We start from the raw sequence: 15,279 nt of genomic DNA on the forward strand, positions 1-15,279 counted from the left end.
TCCCCCCCAGTCTGGCTACCTTTTGAGTGACAAGTGACCCCAGACTGGGGTACATGGGGATTTGCGGCTGGGATTGCTCCTGGGGCTGTCCTGGAGCTTTTTCCCTGCAGAGCGCAGGCAGGGCTGGCTACAGAGCTGGGCGAGAGGTACCGCAAGCAGGGCACAGCGTGTCCACGCAGGGCTCAGCAAGAGCAGCTTGCGAGTAAACAGCCCTTTCCAGCCACTAAGGAAGATTTAAGAGCGAATAACATCAGCCCAGTCGAATTCAATTGCTATTGATAATGTCCATGTGCAATTAGAGCCAATTAAGGGGAGGCAGCGAATGACAAGTGTTTGGCCAGGAGGTGGGGGGGTCAATACAACAAACCAATTTCCCAACAACCAAATGCAATTAAAGAGTATCACTTACCCGGCTTGCCCAGGAGGGCCAGCGCATAAATGGGCAAAGCCAGGCGTGCAGGTCCGTCCTGCCCAGCATGCAGACATCCGGGAGCAAGTCCTGCCGCTGCCCCAGCTTCAAGCTGCGGGAAGTGGCATCCATGTACTTCACCATGATCGCGGTGTTCCTGGTCATCTTGGTGGTGGCCTTGCAGGGCTCAGCACCCCACGGGAGCGATTTTCCCTACAAGGTGCCCCTCGATTCCCAGGGGCTGCTCGAGCTCTCCTGGAATGTCAGCTATCCTGAGCAAGACGTGCATTTCCAGCTCCTCATCAGGGACTTGCAGTTTGGGCTCCTCTTCGGGATGTCGGACAGGGGCGAGTTTGAGAATGCGGACCTAGCTGTGCTCTGGAGCGATGGGCACAATTCCTATTTTGGGGTGAGTCTCTTGTGTGTTTGCATGGCTGCTTTTGGGGTTGCCTCCCCATGGGTGGGGTGGAGCCCGTGGTTTGAAGGAGCGGGGCTGATCCAGGGCATGGTGCATGCTGGACCGCTCTCGCTGCTCAGGTGGAAGGGGTCCAAAAGGGCTTGGGGGTCTCTAGCCCAGAGGGACCCACAGATCAGGTCTACACTATGAGTTTGGCATAGGATCTTAAACCCAAAAAGAAAAAATACATCAGCACAACAGCAAGGCTGAGGGGAACCAGAACCTGGATGTCTCTGCTGTGTTTAGCTGCAAAGAGCTCCAAGAGGTGGATGCACAGACCAGCTCACACACGCGCAGGCAGGATGCACCAACACCTTGGTTCACTTGTGCGCTGCTGCCAGTCACATTAAAAATTAACCACAACTCCCGTTAATGACTTTGAGACAGGGCAAAAGTTATCCTCCAGGAAGGCTGCTCCTGCCAGCACCAATAACCCAGCTGCGAGTCCTGTTCGATGCCATCGCAGAGATCAACAGGACACAGGAAAACACAACCTGACGGCTGCCTGCCAGCCGCGCGGTGTTAGCAGAAATTAAACATGCAAATCTGTTTGGGCAGTATGTAAATGCCTGGTGGTAGCAGATGGAGGGGAACTCATTTCTAATTTTGCTGTTTGATATTGCTGTTGCAAATTGCTGTCCTTGCTAACACAGTCTTTGTCCAGGTTCTTGTTTGCTTTGTCTTTCCACCGGGGCTGCAGTTACAGTAACTGCCCCGTGCTCTCCAGCAGCTATTTATCCCCAGACCACCAGTTAGGCTTATTGCAATTGCGCTTGGCTGCAGAAACCAATTCCCATTTTTCCCTGTGTGAGGCTTTCCAGTAAGTTAAATTTTACCTCTCTGCTTACCTCAAATTAGCCATAAAATACATTCTTTCACATCAGCCGCAATGTGATCTGCAGTGTAATGAAAGGATGAAAAGAAGGGCTTATTATCTGTACTGTTTTCCTGTTAATTGCCAGCCATTCAGGATGTGTGGTGGCCCGAAAGCTACAGTATTTCACAGCATCATGTTAAAAAACATAAAGGATCGTTTCTAATCTGCCTTCACGTGCCCACTGAAAGACAAGCAGCACTGAATTAAACACCAGGCAGCATTTGGGCTTTCTCTTGCTGTTGGTGCTGAACAGCATCCTGCAAGGAGATTTCTATAAATCTCTCCAGTCCTGGTTTTCTCCCTCCCAGAAGCTTTTCTTCTGGATAAGTATGTCAGCTGTTAAAGATCCAAATTTGCTTAACCTCCCATGTACCACAAGATTAATTCGCACACCATATTCCTATGAAAACAAATGTCATGCTAGCTTCATGTAGCTGATTTTACTCTCCCCCTCTAAGGACAATATGTTCTCGAAATATCACTCTATACTTCTGGCTGAAATAATGCCAAGATACTTTACTCTTTTTCTTCTGTTTTTTCCCCCAAGATAAGACAACCCGTGCCACTTGTGTACATACAGTGAGGTACTTCTTAACTGCCTTTTCTCAGTAAATAAAAGATAGCAACAGGAGATGCAAAAGATCAAGACAACAAAACTGTTCAAATCCAAATTATTGCAGGATTTTATGCTCCAAACCTTCAAATCCTTAAACACAGGAGTAACCTACTGCTTTGCTTCTCTTTCTGGCTTTGTCACCATTGTCAACAATGAGCAGTTTTTGGGAGGCCTTGCTGGGCTGCTAAAACAATCTGGCCACAACAAATTCAGGATTTTGAAGAGGGGTAGCAATTTCTAGGGCTGACATTACAGCCCAGCAAGGGTCTGATCTTAAATTGAGAGCAGCTGGGTCTTGGAGAGCACATCACCCCCCACCAGAAGGTCCCCCCCAGCCAAAGACACCCAAAACACAGCACAGACTGATGCAACACCTTCACGTGTCCCTGCAGGCTTTCCTCCCCTCATGTCCTTTCCCCCCAGTCGCATCTCAACTTGTAAGGGTCTTTCTTTGACTACGAATGCTGGGTCATGTATTTCACAGGTCTGCCTGTGCTGAGCACCAAGGGTCTCGTGACAGGGGCCATGCTGGCACGGCTCTGCCCGTGGGCTGCTGGAGGGGAGCATGGGGCAACCAAAACACAGGCTCCCTCCACCTCTGGGATGCGGAGGGTGAACCAACTGGAGGGTGATGAGAAGGAGGACCTCACGGCCCGCGGTACCGCTGGAGGTCACCGCCGTGGGGTCCTCGGGCTGTGTGGGGCTTAGGGGGCTGCTCTTCTTCCCACAGGATGCCTGGAGTGATAACAAGGGGCAGCTCCACATGGACTCGCAGCAGGACTATCAGCTCCTCGGGGCTCGGAGGGCTCCTGAGGGGCTCTACCTCCTCTTCAGAAGAGCCTTCAGCACCTGTGACCCCAAGGACTACCTTATAGAGGTACAGCATCATCCTCACCCCACTATAGCACCCCCCAGCCCTATCCCAGCCCTGGGGCAGAGCTCCAAACCCCAACCCGCATCATTATACCTGACCAGTGTTTTGTTTCAGGGACAGTATCAGGCATTTGTGCTGTCTAAGGCAGAAAGGAAACGTGCTACAGATGTCAGTCCTGGGACATGAGTAATGTTTGGCACAATCTATTTACAACCCCTTCTAAACTTCTATAAAGTGTAGATTTTAGCTCGTTTGCATCATCCGCTCCTGTTAAGCATGTGTTAGGTCTATATAAATACCCTCCTGCATCACTCCGGTTTGCCGTCTGGAGCCAACTGTTTGGAGTGTTACAAAGAGGTGTTGGTATTGTTCAACAGGAGGCAAAGAGGAGGATTTTGGCAGGAGATAGAGCAAAGGGAAGGCAAATAGAGCTGCTGCGGTGTGACTGTGTGTGGTTCAGTGAAGTCTCTCTGGGTCTGCATTCACTGCTCCCCCACGAAATGGGGTTTGGGGGAAACCTCCCCATTGGGGATGTTGAAGAGCTTCAGAGTCACAGCCATAGACCCTGGGTGCGGGCAGGAATCGGTGCAAGGCTCATTTCAGATGAAAGACTTTGGTGGGCAGGATATTTTAAAGCCAACGTGGGCACAGAGCATCCTTGAGCTTTTGTTGCCAGTTTTCAAAAGCTTGTCTTATGGTGAGAAATGTCTACTGTCTGCCAAAACACAGAGAGCCCTGGAAGAAAAAAATCTGTGTGTGAACCAAGAAAAGACTTTCAGGTCTTCATTCTCTGATCCTTTAAGAAAATATTATGCTCTTTTTCCTTTCTTCCTTATCTCCTGTCCAGGGCTCACCAGGTTCAGCAGCACCTTCCTTGCTTGCAGTAGACTTTCAGCAGAGCTTCTTGCAGTACCCCTCCAACAGACACTGGCAGAAAGGGAGGATTTCAGGGAGAAGTCTTTTTTCTGCTGTTTCTCCCCAGACTGCTGCCCATGGCCATTGCTAGGGCCAGGACGCAGGGTGGGATGAGCCCTTAACCAATGTGGTTGTCCCAGGCTGGAGCTCAGGAGGAATAAAGGACTCTGAAAGAGCAGAGAGGAGATGTTACCCTTACAGAACTGATGCCATCTAGGGAAAACTTTTCAGACTCTCCCAGCTGGTAGGGAACCCTCCGTGATCACGTCAGCCAAAAAAATGCCTTGAAATCTACAGTCTTTCTGGGACAGAACAGCAAAGTGAGCTACTGGTGAAGTCAGGGTGGCTTCCCATCTGGGGATGGGTCAAAAGGCCCATTCCTGGATTCATGCCACCAATACTGGTGCTAATGGTCCATGCAGTTCACGTTCTTGCATGAAAAACCAACTGATATACTTTGCTCTCACTTCAGGATGGCACCGTGCACCTTATCTACGGGATCCTGGACAAACCGGTCCATTCTCTCCAAGCCATCAACATCTCTGCCATCCACAGGGGACTGCAGAGGGTGCAGCTGCTAAAGCCCAACATCACCATCCCTGAACTGCCCAGGGACATGAAGACGATGGAGATAACGGCCCCTGACGTTGTCATTCCCAGCCAGGAGACAACCTACTGGTGTTACATGGCAGAGCTCCCACACAAATTCCCCAAACATCACATTATCATGGTAAGAGGCAGGAGAAGAGGGCTGCTTTCGCTGGTGCAGATCAGCAATCATGTTCAGCCATTCTGCAAAGTCCACCTCTTCCCTGCCCTTTCACAGGGAGGCTTTCAGACCCATACGTCTTTCCCAACATGGTACCAAAACATCTCCCAGAGCCATCCCACCAGCCAATAACATTCTCATGTCTCCTAAAAAAACCCAGAATCAGAAGTTTCTCAGCAGGAGGTGGCAGGTTCGTGACTTTCCACCCAGCACAGCAAGCAGGTACCAGGGCTGAGAGCAGCTCCCTTGCAGAGCTGACCCCCTGCAGAAGGCAGAGCTGTAGCCATCAAGGACAGACCCGTGGCAGGATTATGGCACACAGTGAGCCACGAGGAATATATAAACATGGGAAACAAAGGAACAGGGCTGGCAAGAGCAGGGCAGAGCGAGCCAGGATATGAACTGACTTCTAAAAGATTTAGCATACTCCAAAAAAAAAACCCCAGGGTTACAGACATAAATTCAACTTATGCGCTTTGCCCAGACGTGTTACACATGCTTGGGTCACCTCCCCCAAAGGGGAGGCAGAAACCTGCAGGCAGCCTAGTGCTGGGGAAAGGCAGGAGTAACGCCAGTCTGACCGCCCATCACGAGCTGCGGGGAGAGCATCACCCCGGCAGGCGTGGAGGTGGCTTAGCAGATGATCTGGCACACCCAGAGTCAAAACCACACGACGGGGAGAGGGAAAACCTGACACATGAGCTGAAGCCAGTGCTCAGTGATTTACAGGGGAGAGACGACATTGCAAAGGAAAACTCAGAAGGAGGATTTTCTCCCCAACAGATGGTGTGAAATGAATCATCTGTGTGTAAGTAAAAAGTGCGTAACTCCTGATACCTTCCCGCTGCTGCAGATCCCTTCTACAGCTGGCGCTTTGAGCCAGAGCTGTTCCTCAGGCTTGTTTGAAGTCACTCTTTCTACCCCAAATCCCCCTTCCTGTGCCCTGAGCAGCCGTTGGCTAGAAACGAAACCCAATAGCTGTGGGCAGAGCTATCGCAACATGGCCAGGACCCTCTTTAGGAAAAAGCAATGTGCCCAGGAACCTCAGCCCTGCAAAACTGCCAAGGGACTCAGTCATCACAAAGGACACTAAGATCTTCTGCTGATCAGGTGCATCTGTCACTGGAGAAGGGATGAGATGTTTCTCTGTGGGTTCTGGTGGACTCTGGGTTGATCCCAAAGCCAACCAAGAGCTCTTGGCCCTTGGTGCCTCACGCCCAGAGCAACCTTCCCTCCCCATAACGCGGCAGAAACTGTCTCCAATTCAGTAATGGATAGCAGACATACCTGCCTTGGGGTCCTTGTGGAGCCTGCACAGACAGCAGCCCTCAGGGATGAGCTCTCAAACCGTCTTAATGTGTCCTCCTTCTTGGATGCTGCTTTGCAGTACGAGCCAGTGATCACGGCGGGCAACGAGGCCCTGGTCCACCACATGGAAGTCTTCCAGTGCGCTGCCGAGTTCGATAGCTTCCCCCGTTACAACGGGCCCTGCGACTCCAAGATGAAGCCAGACCGGCTCAACTACTGCAGGCACGTGCTTGCGGCGTGGGCCATGGGAGCTCAGGTGGGTGCGAGATGGGGCCCCCAACACTGGATGAAAACTTTGCTCCGGGGTGCTATCCTGCTGCGTCCTGACCCTTCCCAATCCCACTTTGGGATTGCCCCATGCAGGCTGCCCCAACCCCGTTCTCTGCTGGGATTTGGGTTCAGCCCTGTCTGACCTCCCCATCCCCTTGATGTCTGAGTTTCCACCTCACCCCAGCCCACCTCCTCAGTACCATACATCGGTGTGATGCCCCTACTCAGTTGTTATGCCATTGCATGTACATGCCAGCATGTGGGAAGCCTTTAGAAGCAAGACCAGCTCACCAAGTGCAACCAAGAGCACAAGCCATGTCCCTCAGCCCACGGTGGGGGTCAGGATTACGCCCAGACATTTTCCTTAGGCTTTTTAGCCTTGTCCCCAGGAAAGCCACCCCACTGCTCCCCTAACACCCTCCCTCTGCCTCCAGGCTTTCTACTACCCTGAAGAAGCAGGTCTTGCCTTCGGTGGCTCGGGCTCCTCCAGATATTTGCGCCTTGAGATTCATTACCACAATCCCCTGGTGTTCGAAGGTGAGTGGGCGCATGGCGGTGCCCAGTGCCTCCCCGGAGAGGCAGTGGCAGGAGAGCTGGGCCAACGCCAGGGTCTGCCACCCTGCTGGAGAGGGCTCCAGGTTTCATGCAGGAGAAAACCTGGCTAAAATCATATCCCTGTTTGCAACTTTCTGGAGGCCTAATGGTCCAGATCTGTCCTAGTGGGAGGAATATGTTAAATCCCCACATGCTGCTGCCTGTCTGGTCTCAGCAAAGTCATCCTCAGCAGAGGCTGGACCCATCCTTGTGCATGCACAGCGGTGGGGGAGGGATGCTCGGGGAAGGGAGCCTGGCTGAGTCTGCAGCCCTGCAGACAGAAAACTGCCCCTTACACATCATTCCTGCAGGACCATGATCCAAGGCAACAGCAGTGTTTAGCTGGGCTGTCACAGGATGTCCCTCCAATTTCTGTGCAAGGTGGTGGTGGTGGGTCTGAGCTCAGAGCCAGGAGCAACAGTGGTGCCAAAGTCACCAGAGAGACAGCACCAGCCTGGCTGAGGATGGGGGAATTTAGATGTTGTTTTACTGGTACTCCTGCTTCGATAACATTGTCAGGAGACACATTTAAAAAAAAAAAAGGATTCCAAACAACCCAGTTTCTTCATTAACATAAAAACAAGTAGCTTCTTGACTAACCAAGTGTATTTTTAGGAGACCGGAGCATATGTACTGTAGATCAATCATAGCACATTCGGCAACTCGAGAAGAAACACGTCTATAAATATGGAGCTCACATCTTTCATAATTTATCTGGTTTTGCATGTTAACCAATAGTGTCTCCCCCATTATTCTTATCCCTGTGTGGGCTCCAGCCCAGAGACAGGGAGTTCAAAGCTGGCCTGAACCCCTCCTGACCTACTGAACCTGCCCTTTGCCTTTGCTCACAGAGCTGGGTGGCAAATGGGAGCCAGAGCTCGGCTCTGCATCTCTGCAGAGCTGGCTGTTGCCTCTGCCTGCCCCACGGTCAGCATCTGCCAGAGCACATCATGGGCACAGGGTCTTCTCCAGCTCCCACCAGCTCCTGAGGGGAGGTTAAATGGAGAAATCTCAAATGCAAGAGAGACCAGAACCTTTCCAAATGCAAGGAGTACTTGCTCCGTGGGCACATCTCCTCCTGCCAGGCCCCCAGTAACAGCATGGCCTTAGCTTTTTTGGATGCATCAGGTAAAGAAGATGCAATGAGCCATATTTCTGAGGGAGTTCTCCAAAGCACCTCATGATCTGTTCTGCTTTGGGCTCTCCATCAGCATTCCTTACCTGGCTCTCTAGGGGACCAGGCACATGTCTGGGGCTACTTGCATGAAAATATCTAGGATTTAAAAACAGTAAGAACCGCACGCATGAAGAAAACTGCAAGCAAGAGGCTGGTGTGCCTCTCCCCACTGCAGCACAGCATCATTTTTCACTCCTAACCTTGTCCTGGCATCTGTCACTTCTCCCATGGTGACTTGCAGCCTCGTCCTCTCACCCGCTAGGTCGCCACGACTCCTCGGGGATCCGCCTCTACTACACGGCCTCCCTGCGACAGTACGACGCTGGCATCATGGAGCTGGGCTTGGTCTACACGCCAGTGATGGCCATTCCCCCGGGCGAGGACGCCTTCATCCTCACGGGCTATTGCACTGACAAATGCACCCAGCTGGTGAGTGCCCATCCCCTCCACCTCAGCTTCACCTTGTAGAAGAGAGGTTGCAAACGGCTTTTCCCAGGTCCCAGGCAGCAGTGATATGACACTGAGTACCAGGCTCCCAATTCCCAGTTTTAAACTCCCCAAACCCCTTACCACGAGGTTGCGCTGGAAAGAAAAATCTGCTGTGTACAAACAGCAAGCAGCTGGTCGGGATGCACTGAATCCCCCTCGAAGCTGCTCTCCTGGGGAACCATCTGCTCCGGCTCCCCAGGGTACCATTCCCATAAAACTCACTGCCCAGCTGGCTGTGCCCCAGCACTGCCTTCCCCCACAGAGGTGGGAAGATTGGTCTCTGCTGCCAAGGAGCTCACCAAGAGCTCTCTCAAAGATAGTTTCAAAATGCCCACCTTGCTCTCAGGAAAGTTTTAGTGGATGTTTTTGTAGGGCTTACCCAAAAGGAACCATTTGTGCCACTGCTCACAAAGGCAAGGAAGCAAGCAGCGTCCGGCTCAGCTGCTCGTGCTGACTTAGGGCACAGCAGCACATACATTGGATTTGGCAGCTCAATTCTACGCTGCTCCAAGGGTACAGCAATCCCTGAAAACCCCCGTGTGGGAGCCAACACAGGGACTGTCAGTCCTGAGCACACAGCAAGGGAGGGGAGTGGGACGGGGTCGGGCACAGGGGCTTGAGCCATCCTTCCCCCAGGCTCTACCCACTGCCGGCATCCACATCTTCGCCTCCCAGCTCCACACTCACCTGGCAGGAAGAAAAGTGGTGACAGTGCTGTCTCGGGACGGGAGAGAGCGGCAGGTCGTGAATGCTGACAGTCACTACAGCCCTCACTTCCAGGTACAGGGGGCTGCGGGGGGTTATGGCTGGATGTCACCCGTGGGGCTGCCCCAGGCATGGGTTCCTCTGATGTGGCCCCTTTCCTTCCCTCCCAGGAGATCCGCATGCTGAAGGAGGTGGTTGCAGTTTTTCCAGTGAGTGGCTCCAAAAACCATGGTGGCTTCCAAATAGCGCAAGACCTTCCCCTGATCCCGCAGCCCTGAGACTCCTGCCTCCTTTCCACCACCTCATCCCCCCGCCGATGGCAGCCCCTGCCCACGCACAGGCACCTGCTGCCATCTGGGACCTCCCGGGCGCTGCAGGAGAACATGCTCCCCCCCCCCAGTCCCCAGGTCATATCTGCCACCCCTGCGTGGGTGCCTTGGGGACACCACGGCTCATCGAACATGGCACAAAACCGGTGTGTGGGCACCTGAAGCGTGCCGGGAGCTAAATTAAGCATCTAATTTAGCTGGGCTTCCTCTTGCAGAGGGAGGCTTGTGGGGAGGGGGTGAGGGTGAACTGTGCATGCACTGGAGGTGCCCCCTCCCTCCTTGCTTGCTAGAAGGAGAGGAAGAGATATGGCAGCAAATGTGGTGGGAGTGGGTGGTAAAACAGAGACTGAGCATGCTGTAGGGGTGAGGAAGGACCCGGCTGCAAAGTGGAGGGCACCTATGGGATCCATCATGCCCCAAGACACCACTACAAAGACTCAATTTCAATGGAAACCATACCCAGGGCTGCACCCCAGGATGCCCCCACGGGCCCCGGCACAGACCGTGGCGGGAGGCAGTTGTGCCATCAAGTTGCGTGTAGGTTTAGCAATTCAAAATATTGCCTAAGTGCATTTTTTAGGTGCTTCAGCCCTGCAGAAATTCTTAGAAAGTGAGGAAAGCAACACCGTCCTAGGGAATCTCCCCAGGGGATGCAAGTTTAGCAAAGGCTCCTTCGGCACCGCAGCCAGTGCTGGCAGGGAAACAGGCTGCCCGCGGGCTGGCACCGCGACAGGGAGCAGAGATCTGCTACGTTACAAACTCCCTGGTCTCCAAATTTGCTCATCGGAGAGGGGAAACTCTGCACTCTCACACCTACACGTGTCTCTGTTCAAACCCCCCAGGGTGACGAACTCATCACAACATGCACATACAACACGGAGGACCGCAGCCGAGCCACTGTGGTGAGTGGGGGGAAGAGCTCAACTGCCTCTATTTGCACCCCAGGGTTGGGGGCACCCCCAAAGTGAGCCCCTGCATGAGCCCAGGCTGAATCACAGCCAGAAAACAGAGGGAGGGTGGTAAAGAAGCGAGACCACAAGGCTCTGCTGCCTGCAGCGGGGATGTTAAGGTGCTAATTGAGAAGTAGTACATGTCACTCTAATTCCCATCACAAACTGTTCCACTGGGGATTAATTGTAATTAAAGAGAAGTGGCATTTTTTGACAGTGCATGTTATTTTCTTATATAGGCAGCAAAAAAAGAGCCTGTCAGAGGTACCATCAACAGGGACAAAGCTAAATATAGCAGAGGGATTATAAGAAATCTGCATTTTAATGTAAACCACACAATCTAGCCTGAAAGTCTGTCCTTGCGTAAAGGGCAGATGAGCATCCCCATCCCATGCACCTGAAGGGGGGTGTGTATATATATATGTGTGTGTGTACGTGTATGTGTGTGCACACAGGTGTGAGCTTTGTGCCTTCATGACCCCCCTGCCCTCCCTGCTGCCTGCGCAGCTCTGGCAGGGCAGAGCCAGACCCCGCTGCCAACACTCCGTGTCTATGCTACAGGGTGGGTTTGGCATCCTGGAGGAGATGTGTGTGAACTATGTGCACTACTACCCCCAGACAGAGCTGGAGCTCTGCAAAAGCGCTGTGGATCCAGGCTACCTGCACCGATACTTCAACCTCGTCAACAGGTACAGAGCCCCTGCATGGTGGTGCTGAGGGGAGAGGGACCGTTGAAGAGCCCTTTGCTAGTAACACTGGAAAAAAAAGGTTTAAAAAGTGGGGTTGGAGGTGCTGGCCATGCAGTAGGTGTGTGGGGGCACTCTGGCAGTGTGGGTTTCAGGAGCTGTGGCTGCGAGCTGGAGCACAGCCCTGCTCTCCCCTGCCCCCAGAGCTGCAGCCAAACCCAGGCTTTGAGGACGGCTGCGTAGGGAGAACCACCAGGAAGGGAGAGCATTCCCGGGGAGGGACTTCCCAGCAAGAGTCAGTGCATGGCCAACTGCTCATGTGCAAAATACTTCTTACAACCCAAGGTAGAGGCCAGGCATCCCTGCCAGAGAAGCAGGCTGCGGCTCATTCACCCACGATGAGAGGGGCGAGATGCTGACCTTGCACAGGGTGTCCTGCTGACGGGCAGTCTGGCTGGCCCCAAATCTTCACCCAAAGGTGCCAGCTGCACGAGGCTCTTCCTGCTCCCAACACCAACTTCAGAGCTGTTCCAGGCCGAGCTTTAGGCAGGGAGGAATTAGACATCCAAGTGCTGAAAGGGGACAGCACTGCCACGTTTCACTGTGGCATTTCTCCTGCCCCAGGTTTAACGACGAGGAGGTCTGCATGTGCCCGCAGGTCTCCGTCCCAGAGCAGTTTTTCTCTGTCCCCTGGAACACATTCAACAGAGATGTGCTGAAATCCCTCTACACCTTCGCTCCAATCTCAGTGCACTGCAACAAATCCTCAGCCGTCCGGTTCCCGGTACGTAGAGCTTCACAACCAAAGCTTCACAGCAAAACTCCTGTCCATAGGTAAAAAGCAGCTTGACAGGGCTGTGCCACAGGGTGACCCCGATGAGACGGGACAGGTCTCCGGTGCTTGGGACACGGCTGCAGCTGGTGGGCTCGGGGCAGGGAGCTGGAGCTGCCCGGGGAACCCCCGGCACCAGGAGGACACTGAGCCCAGCTCAGCCCCGGTGTTTAAAACAATATGGCACGAGCCTGCTGTGGATGTGCTTGGCCAGATTCAATTAGGAGATGCATTTGCATAAAGCAATTTTGAGGCTGCTTTTGCTAAGCGTTAAAGCAGGGCTAGCTCCAGAGCTGAGGAGAAACGTGAGGTGGTTTTTAGGATTTTTGGCAAATCACATCGGGTCCCAGCAGAGAGAGCTCATTACGTACAGCATCTGTGCAGTCTCCAAACACAGTGATCCAGCAAAACGTGAAGGATAAAGGGCCACAAGATCTTTAAAAAAAACCTGGGTCCAGGCATGTTGGTCATGACAATGATGATAATGAAGATTTAAAACCACTGATGGTCCCTATCACCATCAGTTCCTGACACTGTTCATCAGTGCAATAAACTTAAACAATCCGTTATCCATTGCAGCGCTGGAGGATGCCGAGCTGATTGCAGGGAAGACCATCAGCTTTCTCTCCTGGTAAACCCACTTTAGCAAAGTCTGCTCTGGAGGGACAGAAACCTTTCCAGTTCCCTGGGACTGGAGAGCCAGCACCTCTCGGCCATGCTGAGCCCTGCTGCAGGGACAGAAGTGGTGCAGAAGTTTTGTGCAGTGGCAGAATTATGAATTAAGCCTCTTAACCACAGCCTAAGCAACTCTTGATTTCAGAGAGGTATGGGGGTGGCCAGAAGACACCTGAGCAGAGCAGATCTGATGCTGGCACAAAGTGGGTCACGAGCATGGCATCAAGGGAGAAGGAGCTGAGCTGTCCCTCCTGCTCTGCTGGTGTTTTCAGAGCGAGTCCGATTTTAAGACATCTCATTTATTCCACACTATTTCTGCCAAGAGAAAAGCACCAGCCTCTAATTAAGCTCATGCTTTTGCAGTTCAGCAATCCCAAACCTGACGCGATTTGTGGAAGGCCTGAGGGCTGTTAATTATTGAGCAAAATCTCAAGGTAACGCTTGTGAGCGGCTGCAGGGACGTTGCTGTCCCCAAGTCCCCTGCACCTGTAAGGGCTTGCAGTGAACTCTCTATACTCTCTATATTCAGATTTTCACTCAAAACCACTGAAAATAACAACTATTCAGACACTCCAAATGCCTTTAATCTACCCCAAAAGCAGGATGCTGGCAAGGTGCGAACACAGGGTTTGGGATGTACCAGCAGGGCAGAACGCCACAGCAGATGGGCTCAGGGCTGGGGCTGAGCCCTGGAGCAGGCGCACCCTAAACATGCTTAACTGCTCTCTCAAGCCATAAAGGTACAGGAAAACAGTCGTTTCTCCAGCTGGTGCTCCCCTGCAATGCTGTGCCCTCTCCAGTCGCTCCCCCTGTGCTTTGGGAGGGTCCCTCCATCCCCCTCCACCTTTCCCCAAGGGTTTTCCTGGTCCCGGTGCAGGCTCTGGTCCATTTCGCTTGACATACTACAAGGAATTTAATCTGAAAACATAAATTCAACTTTCATCTTCTTGCCGATGACTCACAGCTCTACCTCTCCTCTCCAGACCTTCCTCCTCCTGCTCATGCTGCGGCTCAGCCTCTCACCAATGTTTCCGCATGAGCGCTCAGCCGGCAGCCAAACTGTAGCATCACTGAACCAGAGCTCAGCCCATACCGAGCCCCCCTTCACTCTCTCAGCCCCTGCCTGCGTCTCACCCGGCCACTAACCCAGACCAACACATCACATCTGAGCCAAATCCTGCCCGGCGGGCTCAGCGCTCGGCACTGTCTGACTCCGGCACATTGTAGGGAACAGCCCCAAGACAAGCTGCCCCCATACATGTGCAGAGCTGGGGGTTTGTCCTGGCCATGGTCACCTTGAACCCCGATGGCTGTGACAGCCCTTCCCCTGCTCTGCCCCGCAGCACCTCATCCAGGCTGCTGCGTCCCTCCTGTTTCGCAGCAGCTGCATATGAACATCCACACTGGCACGCTGCAAATGTCGCCTCCAACCAACCTTCCTGCCAATACCTGCTAGAGAGCATTTTTCAGGGCTGGGCTGTGAACACAGTGGGTCGGTGGGACTCCCTGGTTTGAGTTGTCCCCATCTGATTTGGTGGGTAACACTTATTGGGGTGGAAACTCCCTAATTGTGGTGGGTTTGTGCAATGTGGTGCACCGCAGATGTCTGTGCCACTAAGGGGATGCGTAGGTGATTCTGCAATACAAATAATTAGTAACATCTCATAAGAAAACATCCTAGTTCAGGCTAAAAACACTTCAAATATTAAAGATCATTTCATTTTTACAAGCAGGGAGAAACACGGAGTCTCCAAGTACCCAAAACTCCTAATTGGTCTCACGGTGCTGATTTCTCTTGCAGGGTGAGTGGGAGAAGCAGCTGCTCCCCACCATCACCAAGAGGCTGCGGGAGCCCGTCCCTCGCTGCCCGCCTGCCCTGGCACCTCAGCCTGCGGCCCCCGTTCCCGTCAACCTGGGCAAGCTCAGGAGGGACTGACCCGACACCTGCTCCCTCCACCGCGATAGGAAACATCCCCAGGCAGGAGCATCCACAGGGAACGTCATCTCGCTGCTCTCCCGGCATCCCTGCCCGCACAGCGATGCCAGCGGGTGCCCTGGCCCCTGTCTCCGGAGGGGGTTAGGGCTCACGAGCTAGAGTTCAGAAAGTACTCTGGAGATGGAAAGTGCTATATTTAGTGCGTTATTAGCAATCCTGGCTCTGAGTAATGCTGCTTTCCGCCCCCAGAATAATAATGTGGAGGTTTGCTATTGTACCGAACCCAGCGCGGTCTCGGGGAGGGGGGGAGAAGCTTCTTTTCCCACAGGGAAACTGAGGCACAAAGAAAAGACCTGTGTGAGAGCAGCGTACAAGTCTTCCCAGTGCCCCACGGTCCTGTCTAGCTCAGGG

General features: G+C 53.1%; 1 protein-coding gene across 1 annotated transcript; it reads left to right on the plus strand.

The window, feature by feature from the left end:
• The first annotated feature begins 476 nt into the window (after nt 1-476).
• On the plus strand, nt 477-14,868 carry DBH (dopamine beta-hydroxylase). Its single transcript, XM_074846246.1, has 12 exons — nt 477-818; nt 3,090-3,236; nt 4,621-4,878; nt 6,305-6,481; nt 6,930-7,032; nt 8,529-8,695; nt 9,392-9,535; nt 9,631-9,669; nt 10,632-10,691; nt 11,301-11,428; nt 12,050-12,209; nt 14,734-14,868. The coding sequence occupies exons 1-12, from the start codon at nt 477-479 to the stop codon at nt 14,866-14,868; spliced, it is 1,860 nt and encodes a 619-aa protein (XP_074702347.1).
• The last annotated feature ends 411 nt before the right edge of the window (nt 14,869-15,279 follow it).

The sequence above is a fragment of the Strix aluco genome, chromosome 20 (genome assembly GCF_031877795.1).
Source record: "Strix aluco isolate bStrAlu1 chromosome 20, bStrAlu1.hap1, whole genome shotgun sequence".
Taxonomy (NCBI): Eukaryota; Metazoa; Chordata; class Aves; order Strigiformes; family Strigidae; genus Strix; species Strix aluco.

Excerpts from the sequence above, each read along its gene's own strand:
- DBH (XM_074846246.1), top strand. The coding sequence starts at position 477 with ATGCAGACATCCGGGAGCAAGTCCTGCCGCTGCCCCAGCTTCAAGCTG. Across the intron at positions 7,033-8,528 it reads CAATCCCCTGGTGTTCGAAG|GTCGCCACGACTCCTCGGGG; the intron begins GTGAGTGGGCGC and ends CTCACCCGCTAG. Across the intron at positions 9,536-9,630 it reads ACTACAGCCCTCACTTCCAG|GAGATCCGCATGCTGAAGGA; the intron begins GTACAGGGGGCT and ends CTTCCCTCCCAG.